Source organism: Antedon bifida, chromosome 9 (genome assembly GCF_963402885.1).
Source record: "Antedon bifida chromosome 9, ecAntBifi1.1, whole genome shotgun sequence".
NCBI lineage: Eukaryota > Metazoa > Echinodermata > Crinoidea > Comatulida > Antedonidae > Antedon > Antedon bifida.
In genome coordinates, this window is record NC_136234.1 from 19,634,976 (window position 1) to 19,662,641 (window position 27,666).

General features: G+C 34.6%; 3 protein-coding genes and 1 long non-coding RNA gene across 10 annotated transcripts; 2 read left to right on the forward strand and 2 right to left on the reverse strand.

Moving 5' to 3' along the window:
• Positions 1-2,375: 2,375 nt before the first annotated feature.
• On the forward strand, positions 2,376-4,894 carry LOC144852089 (uncharacterized). Its single transcript, XM_078709794.1, has 2 exons — positions 2,376-2,526; positions 2,830-4,894. Exons 1-2 carry the CDS (start codon positions 2,389-2,391, stop codon positions 3,760-3,762), a joined length of 1,071 nt encoding a protein of 356 aa, XP_078565920.1. The 5' UTR covers positions 2,376-2,388; the 3' UTR covers positions 3,763-4,894.
• Positions 4,895-8,246: 3,352 nt separating this feature from the next.
• LOC144852855 (zinc finger FYVE domain-containing protein 1-like) lies at positions 8,247-15,957 on the forward strand. Its single transcript, XM_078710879.1, has 10 exons — positions 8,247-9,273; positions 10,204-10,699; positions 10,986-11,203; positions 11,412-11,615; positions 11,722-11,822; positions 12,153-12,270; positions 12,451-12,624; positions 12,953-13,130; positions 13,407-13,520; positions 13,959-15,957. The coding sequence occupies exons 1-10, from the start codon at positions 8,323-8,325 to the stop codon at positions 14,186-14,188; spliced, it is 2,784 nt and encodes a 927-aa protein (XP_078567005.1). The 5' UTR covers positions 8,247-8,322; the 3' UTR covers positions 14,189-15,957.
• A 38-nt stretch (positions 15,958-15,995) lies between these two features.
• LOC144852856 (DDB1- and CUL4-associated factor 4-like) lies at positions 15,996-21,634 on the reverse strand. Its single transcript, XM_078710880.1, has 13 exons — positions 21,579-21,634; positions 20,366-20,984; positions 20,003-20,165; positions 19,684-19,775; positions 19,478-19,589; positions 19,170-19,225; positions 18,934-19,033; positions 18,634-18,686; positions 18,080-18,234; positions 17,710-17,807; positions 17,267-17,440; positions 17,039-17,153; positions 15,996-16,719 (listed from the first exon to the last, which is right to left on the reverse strand). Exons 2-13 carry the CDS (start codon positions 20,956-20,958, stop codon positions 16,538-16,540), a joined length of 1,893 nt encoding a protein of 630 aa, XP_078567006.1. The 5' UTR covers positions 20,959-20,984; positions 21,579-21,634; the 3' UTR covers positions 15,996-16,537.
• A 579-nt stretch (positions 21,635-22,213) lies between these two features.
• LOC144851687 (uncharacterized) lies at positions 22,214-27,470 on the reverse strand. Of its 7 annotated transcripts, none has more exons than XR_013614211.1 (10): positions 26,936-27,470; positions 25,808-25,840; positions 25,615-25,711; positions 25,396-25,485; positions 25,175-25,293; positions 25,002-25,064; positions 24,424-24,847; positions 24,199-24,314; positions 23,822-23,945; positions 22,214-23,684 (listed from the first exon to the last, which is right to left on the reverse strand). It is a non-coding gene; the product is annotated as an uncharacterized LOC144851687 (long non-coding RNA). The 7 variants fall into 7 exon arrangements; XR_013614210.1 differs by having other exon boundaries at positions 24,424-24,564; positions 24,761-24,847; positions 25,808-27,470; XR_013614213.1 differs by lacking the exon at positions 24,199-24,314 and adding an exon at positions 24,068-24,198 and having other exon boundaries at positions 25,808-27,470.
• Positions 27,471-27,666: the final 196 nt, after the last annotated feature.

Here is a 27,666-nt window from a genome sequence, read left to right on the forward strand (position 1 = left end):
AAGAAAATTGTGTAGCAAAAAAAAACCAATTATGAAATTATAGGGATAGGCCTCCTAGAGGCCTCCTAGAGGCCTATAGATCGTCATTATTGAATTTACTATGATTATTTATTTTTATTATTTTATTTCCAAAAACAACAATACAAAAACAAAGGTTCTCAAAACTTATCATTGTTCGAATAACAAAAATTATGAAGAAATTGATAATTAATTATTTTAAACATACTGTAGGCCTAATAGCATAAGAAAATTATATCAATAAGTGTGAGTTAGTTAAACAATCTTATTTTATGTTATGTGTATGAAGTATTATTATTCTCAAAAACAATATATTTTTTAACAATGACTTTAAATTTGTTAAACGTAGTGGGTTTTCTGAAATGTTACAGTTGGATATAAATCTTTTAGCTATAAAAATTAGTGTATTTAATGCATAAACTTTGACATTTTCCGATACCAAAACACATAATATTGTTTAAAATTAAATCGTAATCGATGTTTGTTTCTACAAAAACTGTCAATGATTTCCAGAACAATTGTATTTTTTAAAATGATTAAAATAATTTTCTTTAAAAACATATGAAGAGCTGAGCAGCAATACAATTGACGACGTTCAAATAATATTACAATGCATTTATTAATACTCCACTGTAATGTAAATAGTATCGCCGCGAGCAATGGGAAGGTACCGCCGCCGATTGGTGGACAGAAGTAGTTCCACGGTCTGGTTGGCAACAACAGCAACATGAAATAGGCGGTAAGCAAAACACGTTAGTAAAGTTAGCCTAAAAGTAAGTCATAGAAAAGGTGCATTTGAGGTAGTTGAAAACTAGAATGTTCTGAACCCATTAAATAAACTTGAAAAATATGATGTATAATGCAACTATTGTAATAGAGAATCTGATTGGCCTAAATTGGAATAACAGTCGATAAAAAATAATCGATCCATGCATGGCAACACAAAACAACAACTCAAATAATGCTGCGTCCGTCTACTTTAAGATCGAATGTATTTTCCAAAAGAAAAAACGTCAATTAAAAATAATTATGATCGCCATTTTGTATTTCAGCTTTCTTCTGATTCAAGAGTATACTTTCGCAATCTCAGCAGATGAGCAAAAATGTCTGTCAGTAGGCCTACAACATCGCAGGTTCCTAGTAATAATGACGATGATGTCGAATATCAAGAAAATGTGATATCTGATAATTGTAAAAAACATTATATTGCGTGGAAACTACAGAGCCCAAGGCCTCTGTCCTCAAACAACCAGTCTTTTACAGAGAACAGTGGAGATGGAAAGTTTACAATTGGACTTATTGGCAAAGAAGGTGGTTATCTGGAACTAAGAAATGGAGACATTCAGCTTTATATTCCTCCAGGAGCAAAGTCAGACGTCGACGAAGGATATGTATTTATGTATGCCGACTCAGTCCAATATAAATTGATTAAATATGATGTCATCATTTGCGGCCCTCCTGGTCAGCAATTTAATAACCCAGTTTTGCTAAGATTTCCAAAGCCAAAATCACAAGACGATAACAATCTCCTTGAAAGTAACTTGGTTAAACTCAGTATTCATGAACTTGGACAGCCTTTGAAATGGAGGTCTATGGATACCACAACTGACGGTTCCTTCTTTCTAGAAGATGGTAACATATTGCTACATTTGAATCATTTCACTGGATTTAAAGTTGATGTTGGAGTGCAGACAACAACAACCACTCACACTTTCTTCCTTACAGCTTTTTTGGAGCAACAAGATCAACACTGCTTTTTGTTTCGAGTGTTCGTCAGTATCTATTCTGCTTTAGAGGAGGTAGGCCTAAATCTATTTTGTTGGTTCTTGTAAATTACGTCCAGATGGAAACCTTGACAGCCAAACACAAAACTATCCAGCACAACTAAATTAACACATCACTATCGATTTTCGTGCAAATTCAAATTTATGATATGTTTCTTTCAGCTTGTGAAAAATGAAGAATCCAACTGCGATTCTCGAAAAATTGTAAACTCGGTGAAAATGGGTTCATTTCTACCTGAAGACAAATTCACTTTAAACGTCATAGAATGCGAGGGCTGTCAGGCGAAGCCAGTGATGCAATATGTAATTATAAATGTATAATTTCCATATGCCAACACACTATTCAAATCATTCACTATTTTCAACTAAAGAAGCAATACATAATATCAACCCAATTTGAAAAATAATTCTAAATACTATTTTTATTACAAATTACAAATTTTCCTATTTTAAGTTTGACTGGTAGCTTCTTAATAACATCCTTTTCATAGAGAAAGAAATAATCATTAATCGTTCATTTTAAAATAATATAATCTAATTTTCTAATATTGTTACCGTACATTTTAAGATCCGTGTTTGTGACATCATGTCAGATGGTAATTATATCAGCCGTCAATTTGTGATGGAGTCTTCAAGAAGTCTTATAAAAGGTTCAAGTTTTAAGTTTCAAGTTGGTGTTGGTAGCGAAATTGTTTATATGGATCGAGTGGTTGTTGAAAAAAAGGTCAGGTTTTATACTCACAATATTATTTTTTTTGCAAATAATGGGGCTTTTTCGAAATAAATGCTGTAAATTTTGTGATTTTGACAATTTTTCCAGCCAATTTTACATTTGAAGCCCATCTCGAAATCAAGCCTTAGCCCACTGGGCTTTTGGGCTTCTTTATATTTATTTCTCAATCTGCCTGAATTAGACCATATTGACTTAATTGTTACGGTATTTTGAGACATTATTTACTATACAAACATATACATTTTTGCTGGTCACGCTTTTATTAGTCTTACCCATTGCCTTTCTGTTTTATAGAATGAAGAATCTCACGATAAGTATCTGGAACCTCAATTTACATGTTCGCCCGGGCATCCATCAATTTTACAACAACAAACTCGCCGGGATCTTTCAATACACCTTGATGTTTTAACAGAAGGCCCAGATAGGCCTTGTGACTATCGAGGATTGGCAGAATTGATGGGAGAGACCAGTATATACATAGAGTGGCTTGGATCTCCAAAGAATTCTCAACAAGACAGTAGTCCGACCAATCTGTTGCTCAGCAAGTGGGAAATAGACTGTAAGAATAGGAAACTGACACCAGAAGCAGCTTTAAACAAATTAGGAAGATTGCTCAATGACCTTAAACACAATCCCTGTATTGAGATTATCAAAAGGGCAAATAATCCAATGAGAAGTAGCTTAACGGCTATAAACCCAGGGGCCCTAGAGCTTAAGGGACCGCAGATCAGCAGCCCAATGCAACTACTACCCAGTGTTGGAGGAGGGCCCCTTAAGAAACCAAGGGCCTCTACCGCCTGCTTTATGCCAGTGCCAACGACGCAGCAATCCCTACAATTTCGTATTGCCCGTATTATGAATATTCTCGAATGGCCAAAAAATCCAATGAGCAGTGACGTAACGGTTATGAGCGCTCACGGGCAACTACCCAGTGTTGTATGGGACCCTGAGAAACCAAGGGCCTACGCTCCCTGTGTTACGCCACTGCCCGTGATGGGGCTTCAATTAAAACGTCATTGCATTGCATGTAATAAGATTATCAGCGAAAGGGCAAATTATCCTAACCGGCTAACTCCCGGGATTAAGAGACCTCAGAGCAGCCAAATGCAACTACCCAGTGTTGGAGGGGGTGGCTCCTTAAGAAACCAGCCTTTTCACCCTGCGTTACGCCACTGCCAATGGAGCGAGAATCAACATCGTCATTCCGTTGCGGTGCATCATAAATAATTTTTGCAGTGTTTCTATATTAGATAGATTCTCTATATGAAATTACATCTAGATAGGGCATAATGTAATTCTAGGCCTATATAGGCCTAAATTAGAGACTACTAAATTAGAGACTATACTTGTTGCAAAAGCCAGGCCTAATGGTTGGACTACGTACATAAACATAGTTTAATAGGCAGCACGCACAATCAGGGATGACTGCAATAGGAAAATTGGTACCAATATTGTAGATTTGTGACGGTCTATAATCGCGCCATAAAGTGAAAACGAGGCTGATGAAAAATGTTGTCCCACACGGCACATTGGAGAGGTAGAACACTGCATGCATTGATTGTCAGTATTGGAGATAATTCATCATAAAAGGCCAGGTACGGGCAAACAATTTCTATTGATCATACATTCTAATATTCATTTTCGATCTACAATTTCCCCTATGTTTCATAATTTTTGGGATTTTTAATGTGCTACACTATTTTGTTGAGTGGGGGTGATAGTTCAAATTACACATTGAAATACCTATTCTTTTGTACACAAATATTGAAAATAGAGAGGCATTTTTAAACAATTAGGAAAAATAAACAGTGTGGTGAAAAATATTATCAGATGTAGGTAATATATCTTGAACTTTAATGTTCCTGGTGTTTTTTTTATTCGATTTTTATTTTCGTGCTATAGCAAAAATTAACCACGGTACTGTATACCCACCAACTTTTATTTCACTTTATAGGGAGTCACCGGATATGGTAATACATTGCTTAAACTTTCTAAGGGAAATTCATGTTTTTTCGCCATGATTTCTGTTACACGTTTGTTTTATGTAAATTTTAACCAGATATATTTAAAATTCATGCCCTTTATAGAAAGAAACTGAACTAAATACACTAAGTGACATTCTGTGCTTACTGATGAATCATTGTTAAACAACAAATGTTATGTAATAACGTCGTAAATTGACGATTTAGTACAGTAGTCTATGTCCACTAAATATTTTTCTGGAACTTCAACAAAGCTATTTTATAATTTAAACAAGAAATATTTCTTACAAAAAACGCTGCTCGCTTATTGACAAATATTTTTTATTTCAAATTTGTTTTTGAAAAGGTCTAATATTATCTCTGTAGGCCTATTTGGTTGTTACCACCATTGAAATCATTAATTACTTCTTTTCTTACTAGTAGGCCTAGGTCTAATATCAACAAATATTATTATAATCAAATATTAATTGTTTATATTTTTGTATTTTTTTATATAATTTAATAGGCCTACTGAATTATTATTATTATAAGTAAGATAATTATGTATTGTTTACTTGCACATCTCTTTTATGGTCGATGCGTTATAGATTTTGTTATATTAGTATTATGTATCATTTGAATCAATGTTAAGCTCTGTCTCCACTATCAAACTAGTTTGAGAAAAAGTGCGATGTGCTCAAATATGGTAGTGATATGACATCATCATGTCCATATATGGGCACATTTTTTGTCACATAAAATTTGATAGTGTAGACAGAGCTTAAATGATTATTAACTAGTTAACCAATTACTTACTACTAATAAAAACAAGTATTATTTTGGTCTTCGTGAGATCGTGGAGTAATAAATATTCATTAATCCATATGGTGAGATCCAACACATTTCGAAGCATAATCTTTATTATTATCAGCCTACAGTAGGCATATCATTGTTACGTTTCATTTCAATAAAATGTTGAAACTGGAAATTGCTGGTTGATTTTTTGTGTCTTTGTTTCCCATTTATCTATTTTTTAAATATTTATATTACTTTTTTGTGGTGATTTTTTTTTTTTATTTTTTGGTTTTGTATTTTTGATGATCTAGTCATTTTAACATTTGTATATAGTAATTTTTTTACCTTTTGTGAAAGTTGATACAATTCAGTCTATATAGAGCTCTGTCTACACTATCAAACTTTATGTGACAAAAAAAATGTGATGTGCCCAAATATGGTAGTGATGATGTGCCCAAATATGGTAGTGATGTGCCCAAATATGGTAGTGATATGACATCATGTCATGTCCAGATATGGACAAATTTTTTTTCCCATAAAGTTTACTAACAACAATTTTACCAAGTACTTTAAAAGATTGAATTCCGAATATGAAACATTTATACTTAAATTATATTATTTTTAATACTATAAGGCCTGAAACTAAATTGTATATTTTTTTTATAGCCTATTTGTAAATAATGTATTTTATCATAATGCAGTTTAATATCATTTTTATGTATTTTATTGGAATTTAATAGTGTCTCTGAATATCAACTGGCATTCTGTCCAGCTGGAAGGGTTTACCCTCTTTAAATAAATTTGAAATACAAATGTTAAAAATACACACAGAGCCAAATTATACCTTGGACAATAATATATTACTTGCACAAAATATACTTTAACCTTATATACGGCCACAAACATTCAGAGCCATATATATATATTGAAATATTATTATAATAATTATATATGAGGAAATCTGTGAGAATTGTCCTAAGGCGATTCGAAAGACCCTTCGAAAAGAAGCTCTTGGGCGTCTTCTTTTTAGTACTCTTGATGGGTACTTCGGGTGGGCGTCTTTTCGAGGTTTTACCTTATAATGCATGTTACGTAATAGGATCAACAAATACTTTTTCTTGATAATATTATACCAGAGAGAGAGAGAGAGAGAAAGAGTTGGAAAATTGTAACACTTGGTACAACAGCACCATCTCTTTTTAAACTGCCAATCTATTCCATTTTGTTTATTTACATAATACAGCTCGTTCAATTAAAGTTAACATTTACTTTATTACTATCTATATTACATTATAAAATGTCTAATTAAATTTTATCGGATATTCAAAATAATGGGTTTCTTAGATTTTATGTATATAAATTCTAAAAAAAATGAATGCTTACTGTTATTCTATTCGACGAATAATTTCTAAGTTGCTGAAAAGACAAAAACAATTTATTAATGGGCAGAGTTGAACAATTTCATTTTTTAACCCTGGGAAAATTATTAGTTGCGTCATAGGCCTACTTATTTTTAAAGTGTTTTTCAACGACAGAGTTACTGATTACGATGGCGAGTTCAGTAATAGAAACGAAAGCGACATCGAAACGAATTTGTGAAGAGACATTTAGCTGCTTTGGTGGTGAGGCAAAGTTTGTGAAAGTCAGCATGGATGGAAGGTAGCCTATAATATGGTCAGTTTTTAATACCATTTGTAAACAAATATTATTATTTATTTTTATTATAACAATACATACACAATTTTATACCTCCATAATTCAACCTTTTAAAAAAAATTGAAGATTTTTACGGTTTTTAATGTTGATTTTTTCCCCTCTTTTCCTGTAAAATCGTTAATTAATAATAATTAATTAATTAATCTAATAAATGTTGAATTATTATCTCGCCCCTGAATATTAACACTTCGATGGGGTACTTTCACCTCAAGGTACCGCACAAAAGTGAGAGGCAACCACATAAGGTTTTAATGATTTTATTTATGTAGAGTAAAATGTGTAATACGTACGGCATTAGTGTTGTAAATAATTTCATATTAAAATAGTTTCACTTTCAAAGTTAGGCCTATTTATCTTTAGGCTTAGGCCTACGGCATAGAAGTATAAATTAATTATCAATTCTAATATTACTGGATTTTTATAAACACAATTGTTTTTTTATTTCTTAACAAATTTTTTGAATTTTATAAATATTCATGAATTCTTGAATGGTGGTGATCAAAAATTAGAATAGAAATGTGTAAATTCCATTTTTGGATTATTTACGCATGCGTCGTAGATAGCAACAACAGAAATGGATTAATTATTAATCGATTGAGATTGGTTGGACCATGGAGTCTATTTTATACCTCCATAGTTGGACGGGCGGTAAATACTTTTAGTTTATCTTATGTATTTTTTTTATAAAGCTGTAACTCCTAAAAAAAAAAGCATCTCCACTAACATTGAAATTAAAAAGGCCCGTACCATCTCATTATAGGCCAATTAGATCAAAATTCAGTAGCTAAAAACAAAGGTAAATATGTATTATTGTAATATTCATTAATATTATTGTCCAGATCTTGCAGTATCAAACACAACATAATTTATACAGAATATCACACTTTCCTTTCCGAGAAAACTCAGATAATTAATAATGATACAATTGAAAACGTTTGGTACAGCGCCCTCTATTTTCAACTGTCAATCTTTTCGGTTTTGTTTACATAATACACCTCGTTCAATAAAACTTAAACTTATTTTTTATTATGCCATTATTTACTTTATTAAACTGTCAATTAATTCTTTTAAATTTTCAAAATAATTATTTTCTCAGTGTTTATGTAAATAAGTTCTAACAAAATTGAAGTTTACTATTTAATAATATTCTATACGACGAATAATTTCTAAGTTGTTGAAAAGACAAAAACAATTATTAAAGGGCAGAGTTTATCATCAATTTAATTTTTAGCTCTGGGAAAATTATTAGTTGCGTCATAATTATTTTTAATCAAAGTCTTTTAAAGTATTTTCAACGACAGAGTTATTGATTACGATGGCAGGAAAGTTCAAAGTAACAGAAACGAAACCGACATCGAAACGAATTTGTGAGGAGAAATTTAGCTGCTCTGGTGGTGAGGCAAAGTTTTGGTGCGAAAACTGTGGAAGTCGACAGTGCAGCCTGTGTGAAAGTCAGCTGCACGAATCACAGCCTAAATTTATGTTTCATGAACGGGAGGAAATAATACAGAACCAGTATCCAAAAGGGTTCCATGTATGTGAAAAATGGTGCAACCCATATAATGCAGCCGCAGTGAGGTGTGAAGAATGCAGGGCTTTGTTTTGCGAAGAATGTAATAAACATTTCCATACTGGTAAACTGTCGAAACACCATCGTAAATTAATTCCAAAACCTGTACAAGCAGAAGAAGAGAATTTATTACTGTTGTCGGATCCCGATGATGACGACATTCAAAAGATTCCGGAAGAAAACAGTTCCGATGATTTCCAAACTGGCATAGATTTTGACGATCAACTGCATTCGTTGACGTCGTTACCGCATATAGAACAACCGTCAGATATTTTTACATCGTGTCCGCCACCAGGTCCATTTTTACAAACAACCAAGGGCGCAGCCGTTCTTCGTCCAAGTGCAGCAACATCAACATTTCTTGATTGTGATTCGTCTGTAAAATCTTTAAAAAAAACGACCGAAGAACAAGATTTTGAAATGAATCAAAATCGTCAAGCAGCGGTCATCCAACCAAACAGTCATTTATCGTCGATGGATGAATTAGAAGCAGCGCTTCTTAACCTTAACTCCGGAAACATGGTTGACCATTTTTCAGAGTTTGATAAAAAGAGCAGTCGACCAGTTCCGCGACCACGGACAAAGTCTACAAGTGAAACTGGTACAAAAGACAAGGAGGACACTTCTGATGAGACGACTGATCATCAGAATTTGAATCCCGGTTTTCTTCTGGTTAATGGCGATGAAAAACTTCAGGTGATTTGCAGTTTGTGTCAATTAACAAGCTCAATTTTTTTTCCTTTAAATAGGTCTGAGTTGCAAAAAGAATTTAAAATTAAATTTGTGAAGCATTGGGATATTAGCGAGCTTTTGTTTAGGAACTGTAGATGAAGGACGAATGTTAAATCAAACAATACAATCCCGATAATCAACGCAACAGTGTATACTGGGATTATAAGCATGCGTTGATCAATCTTTTGTCATGTCCTTTCATCTACCATACCAAAATGAAAGCTCTCCAAAAGTACAACTGCTGTACAAATTATAGAATCAAAATGAAAAACAAATAATTTTACAATGTTATTCATTGGAATTCAACTTTATTTTTACAATTCAAACTTAATTTTTTTAATTTTTGTAATTTATTTTTATTATTTTATACAATTGAAGCAGTAAACATTTAAAACAAAGAAGTATTTATCCTTGAATCTTGAATCAAATTTTCTGACTTTATTTTTTTGATCTGTTTAAAAAGGCTCTTTCACACCAGCTCTGGCCTGGCTCAGGCTCACGTCAGATTGTGTGTAACATCATTAGCGACTTTTCGTTTTCATAAGACATGCTGCTATTGATTAAAATTCAATTCAAATTCAATTCAAATTCAAATTCAAAATTCTTTAATCATCCCACACGGGGCAATTCACATAAAAAGGTCTGGATTAAAATGATCTTACAAAATATACAAAATATCACAATACACAGTACAAAAAAAAAAAAAAAGAGTCAAGGTTCAAGAATTTAAGAGTCGAATAGCCACTGGCAAAAACAAATTCCTTTTCCGGTTTGCAGCGTGGCACGTCGTGAAAACAAAACATTGAGAAGCGATTTTATTTGCTGTGCCTGTAGCCGGAACCGGAGCAGGTATGAAAGGCTGTTAATAATGCTTTATTAATTTTGTTTAAATAGGTAAAGTCTGAATTGGAGTTACTAGAAAAACTAGGATGCGAAGACCAAGATGTAAAGATTGTGTCCATATTTGGTAATACTGGCGACGGAAAATCCCACACTTTGAATCATACGTTCTTTTCTGGGGAAGAAGTCTTTAAAACGTCCCATCTTCAAGAATCGTGCACCGTCGGTGTATGGGCCGCCTACGACAACAACCTCAAAGTTGTCACAATCGACACAGAAGGCCTGCTTGGTGTATCACCCAATGAGAATCAACGTACTAGACTACTATTAAAGGTGCTTGCGATATCCGATATTGTTATCTATCGTACAAGAGCTGATCGGCTACATAGTGACCTGTTCCGCTTCATCGGAGACGCATCTTTAGCTTATCGGAAACATTTCGATAAGGAGTTGAAAATAACAGTGAATCGGATTGGTGAGGATATATCGCTGTCTACCATTGGTCCAGTTGTTGTGGTCTTTCACGAAACACAGCATACGGATGTTTTAGGTAAGTGGCACTTGAACCAGGAATTTGTGACAGAAAGGCAAGGATGCTTACCACACCACCCCCAGTGCCATTACTATCCACACTAAACCTATATAGTTTTATATAGTATAAATATCAAGGGAACATCCTGGGGGAGTGCAAACATATAATATTAATAGTCTGTCAGTCATATCAAAGTAGTTAGCTATCAAAAAGGGTGATGCGCACTCACCCACTCGATCCACCCAATCGATCCACCCTGAATATTTCCATTTTTTTTTAGTAGCACACATTTTTCTTTTCCCAGGATTTGGTTCAGAAAAGTCAGCCGATATCCTCCTTCGTGAACGTTTTGAAAAAATGCATCTGGATGTCCGAGCGTTTAGTAGCCTCCATTACGTTGGGACACGTACCAATAAATCGCCCACAAACTTCAACATACTCCACGATAAGTTGAAGGACCAGATCAAAGACAATACTGTGAGGTCGCCAAGACCAGTAGCTATTGTGTTCAAAGCACTGAGGGTAAATATTTCACTCTGTACAATCAAGGCACAATCTAACAACAGGATGCTGAGCTCTGGCTGCTGACACGATCAGTTCCACGCCCCTTAACAGAAATTTAATCTTTCGTACCTTAGTCTAAGAGGTCACCCCACTAATTGTCAATTAAAACTCATGCATACCCATAAAATCATTTTGCAATCAAATAACACCATTTTCTAAATTTCAGGTTTTAAATGAAAAATTCAGTGGAGATATTGAAACTACGCAGCCAAAGACGTTTCCTGACGAATACTTCACATGTACAAGTCGATGCTTAGCGTGCCAGAAGCGGTGCGTCAGGTCCATGAACCACAAAGACAAACTTGGACATGATACAGATGGGCGATGCAAGTATCTTCATCAGCACGACAATCGCGTATATATTTGCAAGGTATTTTGATAATGAGCCATAATTGAGTCGGTTGTGGCTGAGCGGTTAAGGCATGGGCACCGTTTACTGTACCTAAAAAGCTAACAATATATTGTTTCTTTTGTAGGCCTGTCTAGAAAAGTGTGGTGAAGAAGTTGTAGTTGTGCCCAAGACGTCATCTTGTAATGACTCAGGCTGGGTCGGCCTAGCTAAGTACGCATGGTCAGGGTATGTTCACATATTTCCTCATCTTTATCATTTCTAAAATTAGTTTATGTTCAGTATACCACTAAGCAGTTTAGAATTTATTCTATGCTAAAATAGAAACCAAACATGAATGCTCAAAGCCCCTCCCCTTCTTCCCCTCCTTCTTCCCCTCCCCTCCCATTCCACCCCTCCTATTCTTCCCCTCCCCGTCTCCGTCTCCCCCTCCCCGTCTCCGTCTCCCCCTCCCCGTCTCCCCCTCCCAAACGTAAACTGCTATTTAAATCTATCTTAGGATTATTTTGATATGTTTCAGGCAAACACATGTTCTATTTTTCAAATTCTTTCTTTTAGATATGTTTTGGAGTGTCCTAACTGCGGCATCATCTTCCGCAGTCGGCAGTACTGGTATGGTAATCAAGACCCAGTAGATGCTGCTGTCAGGACAGAGATTCGCCATGTGTGGCCTGGAGTAAGTCATTCATTTCGTCGCAAATCGAAAGTTATAAATACCATTAAAAGGCAACAAAAGTAATCTCTTTGGCATGAGAGCAATGCATACTTTTGGAGGATACAGACACACAGTAAAGATGATACAGACACACAGTAAAGATGATACATAATTGCCAAATCTAAAATATTTTGTTTTTAGGGTCACATGGTCCTGCAAGGTACGACTGATAATACGAGCAGAAAGGTGATCGATGGATTGTCATACTTGATCGACTCGGTCAGCTCTGTCAGTAAGAAACCCACCACTATGATAAGCGATTGGATATCAGACCAGATTGCACCTACGTATTGGATTCCAAATTCACAGATTTTGGTAAGCTGAAGTGAAAGTCGGTACTGGTCTCCAGTTTTTCCCCAAGACATAATAATAATAATACTCTATCTTTATTATACTGTAGCGCTTATTGCACAAAGCCTCATTACCCCAGTAATTTTTGGATCAAACACGCCTGGAAACATACTCCCATAATGTTGCAGCCTGACCAGATATTGATATACAACCACACATATACAAACCAAAAAATGTAATTTCCAAAGCATTAACACTTTAGCTGCAGTAGCTACTACTTACCTTAGCTACTGTATGCATTGGTTTTATTTCCAAATAAGAAATGTCACAGACCATTTATTTCATTTCATAGAATTGTCAAAAGTGTGAATTAAGTTTTGAAACCGACGAGAAAAAGCATCATTGTCGCGTTTGTGGTAATGGGTTCTGTGACGAATGTTCAAGTAAGAAGCTACCTGTACCAGAAAAAGGATGGGGTGAAGCCCCGGTCAGGGTGTGTGATGACTGCTATGAGATACGATCAAAACAAGGTACGCAACGTTAAACACAATTCCCAAAGTCCTCGGTTAAAAGCTCTGTATACACTATCAAACTTTAATTATGTGGCAAAAAATGTGATGTGCCTATATATAAACATGATGATGTTATATCGCTACCATATTTGGACACATCACACTTTTTTTGTCAAACTAATTTGATAGTGTAGAGAGAGCTTAATACCAACTGTGATAGCTGAAGTTTCTCAAGCATGACCAAGAGTCGTATCAATACTCTATCCAACAATGTTAGCATTTTATCTTCTTCAGTGTTAGAGGTCCAGGAAGATGGAACAGAACAGCCTCCAGTAATGGCTAGGAAAGTGGGTGAAGCTTTTCAAAATACTTTAGGAATGGTGGCCAATGTGATGGTGTACCCAAAAGGTAAAATATTGACTTCGACAATAAAACAATATTATCCCAGATATCCAAACTTTAGAAAAATTAACTATCTGGAGACTTTTAAAAGCCTGACTAAAGAGTGTGCTATAATTATTATACATGCAAACATAGAAGCCACTATTTAAAATCTTGGCAATAGAAAATGTATTTTTAGAAACAAAAGGGGGTATGTAACAGTACTGTAATCTATGGTAAATGTATGCGATGTTTTTGTATCCAGAACAATCAGGAGAAATTGTACCTTTAGCAGGAGATCGATGGGAGATGACTCGAAATATCTGATTATTGGGAGATTTAGAAGGTCCATGTAGTAGATTAAAAACAACCAATAAACGTATTGGCCTAGGCCTAGCAAAAATGTCCCATGATTTTCTCTTCTGACAATAACAATAATCTGGTTTTTTTTCCCCAACAATTTAGATTATCTACTCGATGCAGCCAGGCCAGTTTACTGGGTACCCAACGAAGAAATAACCAATTGTATATGCTGTGAGAATGAGTTTACCCCCAAGATACGCATACACCACTGCAGGGCTTGCGGCCAGGGAGTGTGCGGAGACTGCTCTAAGAATACTAAGCCAGTGCCGTCAAGAGGATGGGACCAGCCAGTAAGAGTCTGTAATAAATGCAATGAAAAAGAGAGTCTATGATGAAGATGTATTTAAAGGCGAGTTCAGATGATTCTTAAAAGCAATGTAAAAGGATTATGAAGTTTTTTTTAGTAAGGGCATGTTCAGACTGTTAAATGCAATGAAATGGAGATTTATTATTAATGCCTTGATCAGATGGCAGTTTCCATGAAATTGCTGGTCTGTCTCCAGGATGTCAGCTTCAACTTAACTGATGTGGTCCGATACAGTAATTAATAATGAAAATATTTGGTGTGGAGGCTATTGGCATGGTCAACAATGCATCTAATTCAGTTTCTTTTGCCAACCCTGCCAATAGAAATCCATAAATTACACACACATGGATGACTGAACCACATGGAAAACAAAACCCATAAACACTCTTTGGTACGATTATTACAATGTCTTATCAATCCAATTTGCCATAAAGAAGTGTGCTTAGAAATAATGCAATTTTTCGTCAACGGTGTGTGTGTGATTTGATTGGTTTAATGTTACGCATGTTTATTAGTACAGTATGATCATGTAACGAAAATAGATGGGAGATGACTCGAAATATCTGATTATTGGGAGATTTAGAAGGTCCATGTAGTAGGTTGAAAACAACCAATAAACATATTAACCTGCCCTAGGCCTAGCAAAAATGTCCCATGATTTTCTCTTCTGACAATAAAAATAACCTGGGTACAGTATGATCATGTAACGAATGTTTTAAAGAAATTAAGTGAAATTATTATTTGCCTCTATTTTGCTGTCCACAGACACTTTTTTTTTAGGATTGGGGGTGGGGAGGTCGAGTTCTCTGTAAAACACAAACATTTTATTTAACATAGTGTTATCTACTGTATGTATTCTTCAAATAATTTTAAGGAAATAGACAAATGTAAGTTACGGTAAAGTAACTAATAACATAATTTTCATTGGATAAAATATGCAATATATATGTAAATAATAATTTACATACAGGTAGAAGAATATAATAAATTGATTTTATGTATAATTATCAAAATTAATTTGTATCTTTTATAAATTATGTACTAAAACAATATTAACTGTATTTCAGATTTTAAAGTATTTAATCCAGTAATATTACTTACTAAAACCACTTAAGTTCAGTTAGTACTTTCATTTTTACTATACATTTACACATTTAAGTTGTTTTCCCTATATGTTAATGTGATCTTCACCTTAATCAGGTTATAGTTCACAAAAAACATGAAATTTAATGTAAATTTAAGTGGTATTACAAGCAAGTGCACGAGTTTGATATAAAAGCTTTGTTCGCAATGATGTAGGCACAATGCAAGTGAGCTGAAATTTTGGATGACTATTCGAAAAGAGTAGGGGATCGTCTCCCGGTGTGCTGATCTGGTAGGCGCTGCACTGCTGGCTGCAGTGGGTCCGTGGAGGGCCTAATCCGAATTTCCTCAGTTTCCAGTTAAACTTGAGGACCAGTAATAATACATTTAACATTTTACATTTAACATGACAAATCATGTTGTGATTGGTCAAATTTCTTGTAGCGCATTTACATCCCTGCATTGCGTGGAAGTAGGATCCAAGCTTTAATGGCTCTGACAAACACTCCAATGTGAAACGTTCCTTCTCCATGAGTGGGACAACCTTATCAGGTTAAAGATTAAAACAAATCTAACATGATTTTACTATGTGACATTTCTACAGTGCTGGCAATACTGCCAGAAATATATGTGTGTAATACTATTAACCAAATATTTACTGTATGACATTTTTCGGACATTCAGTACCTCTTTCTTTTTTGGATAATAACAATAAATATATATAACAATTATCAAGGTTTTCTTGTTTGTTTATTTGTTCTCGAAATAGGTGTACAATTTATCTATATAATATAAAATAAATTTTTAAAAAATGATGCATTTAAAAAACGAAAAAGTTGTTACATAAATAAAAGATATGGCGTGAATAATCATGATTAAAATGATAATAAAAATATAAAATTTAAAAATTAACAAGGCCTACTGCTTCGTGACACACAGTCGCACGAAAATGTTGAATACAGCTAGGCTACTACGGTGGGTTTAAGGAAGGTCCTTGGTTTGGTTCCAAACATACAACAGATGCAGTGAACCAGATACTGTACTAGTTTTGTTAAGTCTCTCAGAGGCTAGAATCCATTGGATTACATAGCAGAAGCAAGCTTAACCATGTCATGTTTTCAGTTCATAACAGAGTGAAGTAAAAGCTGTTTTGTGCACATGGCAGAAATTTGTTTTAGTTTTTTTTTAGTGCTACAGCATAAACATTTTCCCATTTGCATCACCCTTTGGTTCTGGTCGTTTAAAAAAAATTGAAAGCTAACTATTATGAGGATGACAACAAGAACAAGGGTCATAACGAATACCAGTCTAGTTGCTTCTGTGTTGCCAGGAGGAGGCCAGGGCTTGCAGCCCAGTCAGTGGAGTAGATGACAGATGGTAATGTCTGCTTGGAGGCTGGCAGAGGTGGTGGGATTGTATTCAGAAGGTTGCTGGTATTCAGGCTCCACATTCTAGTGAAGCAATCCTGCCCAACTATAGAAAAAAGAAACACATATCAAGGCCATAGCGAGAGGTTAAAAACAAACGAGGCAAAAATGCTTTAAATATAATTATTGATATAAAATATGACGATCTCTGCTAGGGAATTGGAGTGGGTAGTGATAATTGAAAATTTCAGACGAGGCAAAAGATTTTATGCGAATTTTCATTTCAGTGTAAGTTTTGTCAGATGGTCTATAAGAGGATCGAATCACAAAGAAAGTACAAAATATATCTGTTTTCAGTGTCTTGAAATGTTGGTATTTATTTAGAGGGGTCTTTCATTGGAGGTAAACCAAACTTAAAAGCTTACCAGTGTAGAGAATATTTTCTGTTGAATCTATCTGGAAAGGTAAATGTCTAAGCTGATTAATGTTGCCATGGTATTCCCTAACAACAGTGCACATTCTTATGTCCCACATTTTTATCTGAAAAAAAATACAAAACATTCTACAGTACAATAAAAAATGAATTATGTAACCTACAAGTTTGGAAATAAAAAAAAAAAAAAGAAAAGAAATTTCTTCAAAAAATGTACTACTTTTCCAGACATATCACTTGCAATGATATAATTTTCATCATTCAGAAGTTTCAGACAGCACACAGAGGTTTTGTGAAGGAGTGTTGATGCAACATTTCTTCTGTGATTGGACGGAGTTCGAAGGTCAAAGCTAAATATTTCACCACGTTTTGTTCCATTGTAGAGAAGTGGTGCCTGTGGAAAGTAAAATGGGTAAATCTACTTTTCCATCTATTAAGGTTCTCAGAAAGATCATTTTTAATAGTAAAAGCAAATTTGAAAGTGTTAAGCTGCCATGGCAGTATTCACCATTCACACTTACGCCAAGGGAAACACTTACCCTTAAAATTTAAAAAATCTCCTATCTAAATGAATACAATTTAAGGGAAATACTTAAATATTTAAGGGAATGAATTATCTCAATATGATTGGTTAATATGGCCACTGGTTTTCTGAAAACTTACAGATTTAGCGAAGGCTTGACAGAAGACTTCAGTTCCATTCGTGTTTAGCTTGGTCTTGACTGAGGTCATAATATCAACAACATAAGATTTTCTACCACCTTGGTTTTTTACAATAAAAACATTAAAATCAGTAAAGAATGCAGTCTGAGAAGTTTGTGCAATGAAAAAATAGAATTAAAAAAAATAAGTTGCTATTCATTTTACTTCATTATAATATGATGTGACGTAATGTTTCTTGTTAATTTTGTCCAGTTTATTCTGTTTTTATAATACCTTTTAAATGTAAGAGATGGTGATTCTGTAGGAGAGTAGGCGCAACCCCCGAGCACTATTTATAGTCGACAATAAACAAAAATCAACATGAAATTACCAACAGAAAGGTGATTAGGAAACATTTTGTTATTACTCCATGACGACGTCCAAACCATGCCGTATGCTGATTGGTTGTACAGAATAACGTGAAGCGAGTTAGGACTTTGCTCAAACAGTTGTATTTGACTTGTGTGGCCACCAGATATTGTGTATCTATTTTTAGATTTAGGAATATAATATCATTCATATTACACTACATGTATAAAATCAATTCTTTGTTGTAACCTTTGACCTCATAGTTACAGGTGATAGTAGAAAGGGACACTTTTAGTTTAGTAATATTTCATATGAATATAATACAATATTTGAGTGTAACATTTTACCTTTTAAGGTTATTGATAATAGAAAAGGACAAATTTGTTAAATTCAGGTTGGTTTTTTTTTCCACAAAACAAGCGAAAATCATAAAGACTGCATACCAGCAACACCTGAATTGTTACATGCCTGCTGTGTCCTTGCCATCCCATTGCTAATTTCGCATCATATGCTGTGCATTAATTAAACTCATTCAAAAGTTGTATCAACTCTTAACTTATTATATTATAAGGATACAAAATATGATTGTCCTGATGCTCATCCACAGATACCCAGCTTGCGCTTGTTACCTTTAATGCAAAAAAAAAAAACAATAAGAATCACGATAATAACTTGTTACAGTGCAAACTTAACTAGTATGTCAACACTAAGCTCTCTTGCCATCTTTTAAAGATGTATTGTCCAACAAAAATATGAAAAATAAAGATCATATAAAATCAGACTTTTAATAAGTTATTCAACAGAATCTTCCATGAGCCGAATCGTCCCTGCGCTGAAACATTCTCAATTTCTTTGGATAGTACAAAACTACCTTACCTTTGAACATTTTGTTCCAACACAGTTTATTTTTTTCCAGTTTTTAAGATCGATTTGTGACGAATTGTGTTTGTTTGTAGTTACAGTAGCCTGCCAAAACCTAAGTGATAATGCAATTAAATTATACTGAAATCAGGTGGCATAAATATTTATAAAACATAATATTCAAAATGACTCTATAGTTTGATAAATGATATATATGTATTATTTATATATAAGTAGATAGAGCAATATACCTATGAAACTGATTATCAGATATTACTGTTAGGATTTTCTTTCGGTGTTTATCTGTCTGAAATAATAAACAATAAATGAATTTAAAAGAGAGTTTAGAAGAACAGAACATTATAAATGGACGGTGAATTGCAAGTACATTTATCGAAACCAAGGTCCGGCTACAATTAAACTTGAGCAGAACACTTTCCCAAAGAAGCACTGGTTTACTGAACGTCCTTATTCGAGAAAACTTGTCCAACCGCCAGAACTTGAACATGTGCCTATATATATAAACTCGACATGACTAAAATTTCAAGTTAACACCAACCTGTAGTACATTCATATATCCAGACTCTCCATAGCGAACTGTGTCAGGACATGTTAAGATTTGGTGGGACGATTGTGTGCACATCCTGGCAACACATGCTTCATGGCACTGCCTAGAAAACAACATAATTATTCCATTATAAAAGATATGTATAACAAGCTCTAAATATTTTAGTGTAAAGAACAGCTGCTAAAAATTTACATTACCTTTCATATGATAAAGATGACAATTTTCCTTTTTGTCTTTGGTTGAAAATTAGATTTATGGACGGAATTGTAGATGTCTTCTTAAAGTCATTCTAAAATTAAAAATGTGTCTATACTTTAATATAAATAAAAAGTACATGCTTAGTAACGACAACCCAAGATATTGTAGAGTATAATAAATACATTTTAATAGTTTAAAATGAATAATAAAATGAATAATGATAAATAAATTGTGTAAAGCAATTATTTTTATATATTTTTGCAATTACTTGTAAAAGGGTGTGGTTCTACTGTATAGCTTACTAAATTCAAAACTCACAGGGAAACATTGGTCATGTATGCTGTTTGAGTGTAACAGTTCTAGTCTTCTTTTTTCTGCCTCTTTCCTTCGTATGTTCTCTTCACTGTAAGGATTGTTCGTGTTATGGCCTTGAAAAACTCTGAAATATCGATTCTTAACAGGATCATAATAAAAACCTGGAATATGTGAGATTTAGTTAAGAAAAACTAGAAAACATGCTAAATTAGTCCAGTATGATGTTCTATTTTAAATACCTTTGAAAGGTTTGTGGACAATGCTATTGTCAGAGCGTACAAGAAGGGTTTATGGGTATGACTGAGAGAAGACCCAATTACAATACTAACAAAAACCCTTCTTTACACTGTACTTATTTATCAAAGGATATGTCTTCCAATATTTGATGAATTTGACGACCTTATTGCTGATGACGCACCATTTCTTTCATTGCACTGCCCTCTACCAATTGCCTGCTGATGTTCTTGACTACCACTGTTCTTGGAACTAGACCCTGGCTGGTGTTTTATGATATCAGACGTCAGCCTCTCGCTACAACCATGACGATTATCTTGCCTAGCACTAGGCCCTAGCTGATGCTGTACTGCTCCCTGCATCAGCCTTGCCCTGCCACCCTTATTATCTTGCCTAGGATCTCTCTGTTGTTGATGTTGTACATCCCCCTGCATGAGTCTCTCCCTGCCACTTTCATCGTCTCTCCTAGGCCTAGTACCTCTCTGTTGATAATGCAAGTTTTCATTCTGCATCGGCCTATCCCTGCCACCATGACTTGGGTGTCTTGAGCTAGGACCTGCCTGCCCCTCCCCATTATGTGTTACATTCCTCCAGTGTATTCTTCGTTTCCTTCCCTCAGTTCTAGACTGTTCATTAATGTTAGGCCTACTACTATCAATATCATTATTTCTTGTGTGGTTATCTTCTCTCTTATTTCGCCATGTCCACCACTGCTTCTTTGGCATTTTCACCAAAAATTTATTCTATGAATCTGTAAGAGAATAGAAAGAATTATTTTTAGTTTAAAAAAACTAAATACTGTGCACAATTCAGGTATTTGTTCATTGGTCCTGTACTACAAGTTTACCATACATTAGTACATCGTACAAACTCAATTTTTTGGGCTTGTATTTCAAGATTTTCTTAAATTAAATGTTGGTTAAATTATCTTTTATCACAATGATCATAGCCTATAGGCTATAGTATAATTCGTCAATGCGACGAATTAAATTCTAGTTTATTTTATTATTTTACGATATAATTATAATATCTGGACAATAACATGAGTGGGCCTCATACACAGACAAATTAAAAGTTGCAAGTTCAACTTGTATCAATAATGCACTACTGTACACAAAAGTAGGACGAAACGACTCTGTACACTTCAATGAAGACTGAATAAGACAGTACTTGCGGATGCTGATCAGCCTGGAAGACGGGCTTATTAGGCCTACGAAAGCAAATTCTCGTAATTTGGCGGAGTAACACGATTTACCGCGTAAAAATTATTTCAGTTATTTAAAGGAGATCCATTTAAAGTTTGTTTAAATAGAACGATTATAAAACAACCGATAAATACACTTACAAATTAATAACTTTTTCCTTCATTAAAAAACAAAAACACTCCACGTGGCCCTCTACAGTTTAGGTTTTAGGTACCAATTTGGTTCCCGAATAACGCCTACAATATGCTAGATGGTACCAAATTGGTAGGTTGCTATTGTATTCACGAACTTTAGGCCTATGAGGTTACGATAAAGCGCCTTCTAGCTACATAATTAGGCGGGATTTATAAATAAAATGAAGGATGCCGTGCTAAAGGTTGCGTATAACTATAATAACATAACAAACAAGAACTACACGTCTCGTATTTCTTTTTCATTTTAATAAGTCAATACACAAGTCTGGTCTTAATGTTTTACGTTATCGTTTATTTATATACCAATAACAGAGTGCAACATGAAAAATTGGCCAGGGGCAGCTAAAGCAAAATACATCGACACAATGAGCCAGCTACCCCTCTTATTATATCATACTACAAAATACTGGTGACTAGACTGTAATTAATGAATGATAATAATAAACTTTTTTAACAAATAAAATGGTCAAATCTAATCATCACCCGGCCCTCCCTTCCATTTTGAGTCCCTGATACACCCCGCTGTGTATGTCAATGTCGTGTAAAGCTCTGTCTACACTATCAAACTTTATGTGACAATATATGTGCCCATATATGGACATGATGATGTCATATCACTACTATATTTTGGCATATCACTACTATATTTTGGCATATCACTACCATATATTTGGGCACTTTTTTTTTGTCAAACTAGTTTGATAGTGTAGACAGAGAGCTTAATATGGGAAACAAGTAAACCACGAATTATCAATATTTATACAAAATGTTTTTATTGCTTATTTCAAATTTAAAACATATTGAAAATAAATATACACAAGATAATGTTCATTTTTCTAGCCGTCCGTCGATTTCTTGACAATAATTCAGTAATGCAATTATGACAAAATACACATATTTTATTGATTTATCCATTAAAAATTTGATATTTCTATAATAACCAAACGTACAATGATATTAAGTGCAGTGAGATTGTATATAGAACAACAAAGAAGTTACATGTTAACATACAGTACAAGAATAAGCACACATAATGGTATCATAATCTCCTTCTAGCCTTCTGTATCTACCCAGTTACCTCTGAACTACTTACATAGCCTACCTAGTACTTACATACCTGGCCTACTTACATACCCTACCTAGTACTTACATACCTGGCCTACTTACATACCCTACCTAGTACTTACATACCTGGCCTACTTACATACCCTACCTAGTACTTACATACCTGGCCTACTTACATACCCTACCTAGTACTTACATACCTGACCTACACTTACATACGCTAGGAAAAGGGAAGCCTGGAAAAGGAGAGGGGAAACCCGAATAAGGAGATAGATACCATGAAAAGCCAACAACACAAAGGTTAAGTAAGAACAGAAAAAAGTGAATGAAAAATGTTATTGTTAAATTAGTTTTAATTGCAAGTATTAATGAATACAATTGCAATGTTTACTAGATTTTGACATTAAATATAAAATAATGAATGTATAGTATTTTATCATAATTGCATATTGAAGTGTTATTGTCGTTTGGTAGGCCTACGTCGTCGTCATCGTCGTCATCATCTTCTGGTTCCTCGTCGTATCTTCTGGACCTCCGGCCGCCGTCATCTTCTGATCCTCCGCCGCCGCCTGGTCCCCTCCAACGTCATCTTCTGGTCCTTTCAGATGTCAATCTTCTGGTCTTCTGCCGCCGTCGTCTCTGCCGCTCGCCTTCTGCCGCCGCCGTCTGTGGTCATCCTCCTGAGATGGTTGCTCCCGCGTTGTCTGGTTCTTTCCACGTCCACTCGATCGTAATCTGCTGCTACGTTGTCTGGTAGATATCCACTTCTGCATTTCTGGTGATGACATCTATTCTATGATTACATTAATTAGATAATGTTGTCCGAGCCTGGTTAGTGGTTCTCTCTAGCTCTTGCTGGTCAGTTCTCCCCTGCGTTATCTGGTGGTGCTGGTACCTCTTCTATACGTTGTGCAATATTAGTATAGCTGTCCACATCTTCTGTCTGTATGGTGTAGCCGACACTGTTGTCCGGTACGGTAGGTTGGACTAAAATGAGAATTTGAATGAATTTTAAAACATGAAATTGTAATGTGTGCCACTTCTTTACTAAAGGCACTACAGGGACCGATTTATCTTCACCTTTCGATGGATTGTTGAATTAAAAAGAAATGATAGATGCTCACACTCAATGTCTACCGGGGACTTGATTGCTTCATTGGTTGCTTTCATCTACATGGTCATCGAGTGCTATCTTCTGAGGAAATTTGTAGCGCATCTATTGGAATTGGTGAACTAAGTTTCATGTATCTGAAAAATATGAAAATGTTAATAATAACGGTTGTGGGATGAATGGAGAATGAAGGAAGGAGGATTTTGGTCGAGTAGTAGGAAATATAATTTGATTTGGAAAGACAAATATGAGGACATACTGTTCTTCTACATAACATCAGTGTGTTATTCCTTCTTTATGGTTGGTCGCAGTTTTGTAGTAACTGATCATTGGTGTCAGACTTTTTTTTCGATTCATTGAAGATGAAGTAAGTAAAATCAGAAGCCTGACCTGAGAACGACACAGACTCAGAAGTATAACTGAACTTGTACCACCAAATATGGTGTGGACCTTGAAGTCACGTCAAGTATTCAACTGGAAACGCTGAGCAACATCGGTAGGACACACTTGAAAAATTCAATGATTCAATGATCAGTAATACATTCTGTTGTTTCTTGGCACTAACGGGCGATTAGAATCATGCAAGGAAGGGGCCTACGATTCAAAAACTCATACCTTCCAAAGTGAACATTTACGGTCGATCGCAATCTCGAGTCGGGTTCCTTAGTGAAGATGTGGGGTTGTGTACCAATGTACTTCTTCGAAGTTGGTTTCAGTTCTGTCGTATAGCTTGAGGTACGGTTCCATACAAGTAAACTAAGCAAAAGAGAACAATAAGTGAACTACTGACGATTTGAAATAATGTACGGGATTCTGGATTGTGAGATAATGGTAACCGGACTTGAAAAAATCCCATTGGATTAACCCACCGTTAAGTTTATTTAGCTAATACATTCAGGATACCATAATAAAAAATAGAGTCGTACTTGCCTTGTATGTTTCACCGTTTTACCTTACTTTGCCGGTTCCCCGTTTTATCCGGTCACAATTTTCGTCGAAACGACATCAAGTGCCTCTCACGCACAACAACACCACAAATCTACCGAAAATGAAGTAAAATAAATAATTTTATTAATAGACACATTCGTGAAGATAACTTACATTCGTGAAGATAACTTGGTAATGAAAATAGAGTCGTATACTTTAATGTGTATTTTCACATTTTAAATTAGTTTTGACTCATGATAACCTACCAGTTTCGCCAATACCACATTAAGTGCTCTTACGATGACGACATTGCCAAAGAGCAAGTAAATCTACAAAATAAAAAATACAAATAAACTGAAACAATGAAATATATTCGTGCTTCGTGGCAATGATAATAGCGATACTTGGCTTCTTGTGGTACTGCATTTCACAGTTTTACCTTTCTTTCGTAGGTGTAGCTTATACGTTGGTTCCTACCATTTCTCCTTTTTCGTCGATATCACATCAATTATTCTTTCTGATGCCACGACGCGGGAACATTCTCAACATCAAGGAGTTCTAAAACAAAATTAACGTAATAAATATAGGAAATACGACACATTCGCGATTCCATGATGATACGGTTGTGATACTTGCCTTATTGGTATTTCACGGTTTTACCTTCCTTTGACTTGTCGTAGTTTATACGTCGATATCTATCTATTGACACACATCTAGATCTCATGCCAACTGTCTCTTGCGCGGTGGTAGCTACAAAATAGATACATTTAATAAATTGAATACCACAAATGTTTAGTTAGGACGGATGCTCTCTTTGAAGTATCGAACCGCCTCCAATGGAACGCAGTTGACCATTTTTTTATCTCTCCGTTTACTTACTGTCGGTATCCGATCCGTCTGCCTTGCTCGTCCGTTTCTCCTCGACTTTTTGAGTTGGCGTGTATGCGCAGCTTACATCGCTGAGGAGTCGGATCATCTGTTATAATTAATACAGAATGGGTTATGCTGTTTTCGTATATCCTGTGGAATTGTATACCATTGCATTTGTAATTTAGCGTTGAATTAGACATACCTTTTAACGCGTTGACATCGGATCACTATTAACCTGTACAAGAAAGTATAGAAACATTTTTATATTCGATTATAACTTTTGTTTCTGGCTACTTAACACCTTTATGGGACATTGGCGCCATTTACAACGAGATCCAGTCATCAAGTCTAACAAAAAAAAAACATAACAATATTATAATTTTCACATTTATTTCATACAATATCAATACTGTGTAATACTCGGCTACTAAAACGAATATTTAACCGATGATCCTTCCGTTTCGCTTTAGAATGAATTGGTTAATATTATGCAAATGTGACGAAATGAATGAGCGCGCTTCTTGGCATCTCTTTCAGAATCTGAAAAAAATATTCTTGAAATGAAAACATTAGTAGTTAGGATACTAGTTAGGATGTGGTGATTATGTTAACTTAAACTACATGTTCGAAAGTGAAACGGAAACCATTTACGTAAATGTCGAGTTGCGAGTCGCTGCTTTTATGAGTTGCGAGTCGCTTCTTTTTGTTATATTTTCAGTTGCAAATCGCTGTTTTCAACTTTCGCTGCTTTTAGTTTTTTTAGTTGCAAGTCGCTGGTGTTTTAAACATTTTTCTGTTTCAAGTCGGTGTTTTTTTTACATTTTTCAGTTGCAAGTCGCTGTTTTTTATATTTTTCCGTGTCGCCAAGTTTTTTTACATTTTTCAGTTGCCGTTCTCTGCGTTTTTTACATTTTTCAGTTGCAAGTCGCTGCTTTTTTTTTACATTTTCAGTTGCAAATCGCTGCGTTTTTTACATTTTCAGTTGTAAATCGCTGCTTTTTTTTTACATTTTCAGTTGCAAATCGCTGCGTTTTTTACATTTTTCAGTTGCAAGTCGCTGCTTTTTTACATTTTAAGTTGCAAATTGCTGCGTTTTTTACATTTTCAGTTTCAAATCGCTGTGTTTACATTTTTCAGTTGCGATCGCTCCCTTATTTACATTGTCATTTGCCAAGTCGCTGAATTTTTACCAGTTGACATAAGTCGCTGTTTTTTACATTTTCAGTGGCAAGTACACGTAATTAATATTTATTTTGCCCTTTTTAAAATTGCGTCGTCAACGAATTTATGAGCCTGTATCCACAATTGTACATATCATTTTAATACTTACCTGAAAGGCGGATCTTTTACTTACAATACAATTTATTAATCGTACTATTTACACGGCTGCAGAGAAAATAGATTTTTTTTAATTCTTCATTTTTCAATACAGTATAACCATTACTGAAGAGATAAAATAAGTAAAATGAATTAGTTTCGGTATATATCAAATTATATAGGCCTAGGCATAAAGAAACACACCCAGGTGTATAAATGGGTACGTGATAAGGCATTATGGCCCATGGGAGTATTTGTCCAAAACCGACCGGGGTAATAATATTTACAGCATTATTATTAACTCTAAAACGCCCATAAACAGTTTAGATGAGGAAATATGCGATATGAGTAAAGCGCATGCGCATAACAGAAGTATTGCATATACATAATTATAATGATAAATGAGCAGTACCGTACCGTAATACTGACGTTATTTTAAAGTAACAAAATTCAAAAAATATAAAATAAAAAACTAAAAACAAATCTGCAAGATAAAAAGAATAAATTAATCTTCTAGCTCTGAAAAGATAAAAATAGATTGATTAACCTGTAAAGGAATAATTGTTAAAGAAAAGTACATTTTAAAAGAGGAAGATGGGAATTTGTAAGAAACTCTAAACCGGAAATTGATTATAAATGGTAAAGATGTTATGATTATGGAAAAAATAATGAATAATTTTTTTAAAAATAGATAAATAATAAAAAAAAATCTGCAAGACAAAAAGAACAAAATTAATCTTCCGG

Bases quoted from the DNA above. Each gene is read 5' to 3' on its own strand.
- LOC144852855 (XM_078710879.1), top strand. From the start codon at position 8,323: ATGGCAGGAAAGTTCAAAGTAACAGAAACGAAACCGACATCGAAACGA. The intron at 11,204-11,411 runs GTAAATATTTCA...TCTAAATTTCAG, and splicing joins TTGTGTTCAAAGCACTGAGG to GTTTTAAATGAAAAATTCAG. The intron at 13,131-13,406 runs GTACGCAACGTT...TATCTTCTTCAG, and splicing joins TGAGATACGATCAAAACAAG to TGTTAGAGGTCCAGGAAGAT.
- LOC144852856 (XM_078710880.1), bottom strand. From the start codon at position 20,958: ATGCCAAAGAAGCAGTGGTGGACATGGCGAAATAAGAGAGAAGATAAC. The intron at 18,235-18,633 runs GTATCCTTATAA...ATCTAAAAATAG, and splicing joins CATCAGGACAATCATATTTT to ATACACAATATCTGGTGGCC. The intron at 17,808-18,079 runs GTAATTTCATGT...TAAAAAACCAAG, and splicing joins TCCTAATCACCTTTCTGTTG to GTGGTAGAAAATCTTATGTT.
- LOC144852089 (XM_078709794.1), top strand. From the start codon at position 2,389: ATGTCAGATGGTAATTATATCAGCCGTCAATTTGTGATGGAGTCTTCA. The intron at 2,527-2,829 runs GTCAGGTTTTAT...TCTGTTTTATAG, and splicing joins GAGTGGTTGTTGAAAAAAAG to AATGAAGAATCTCACGATAA.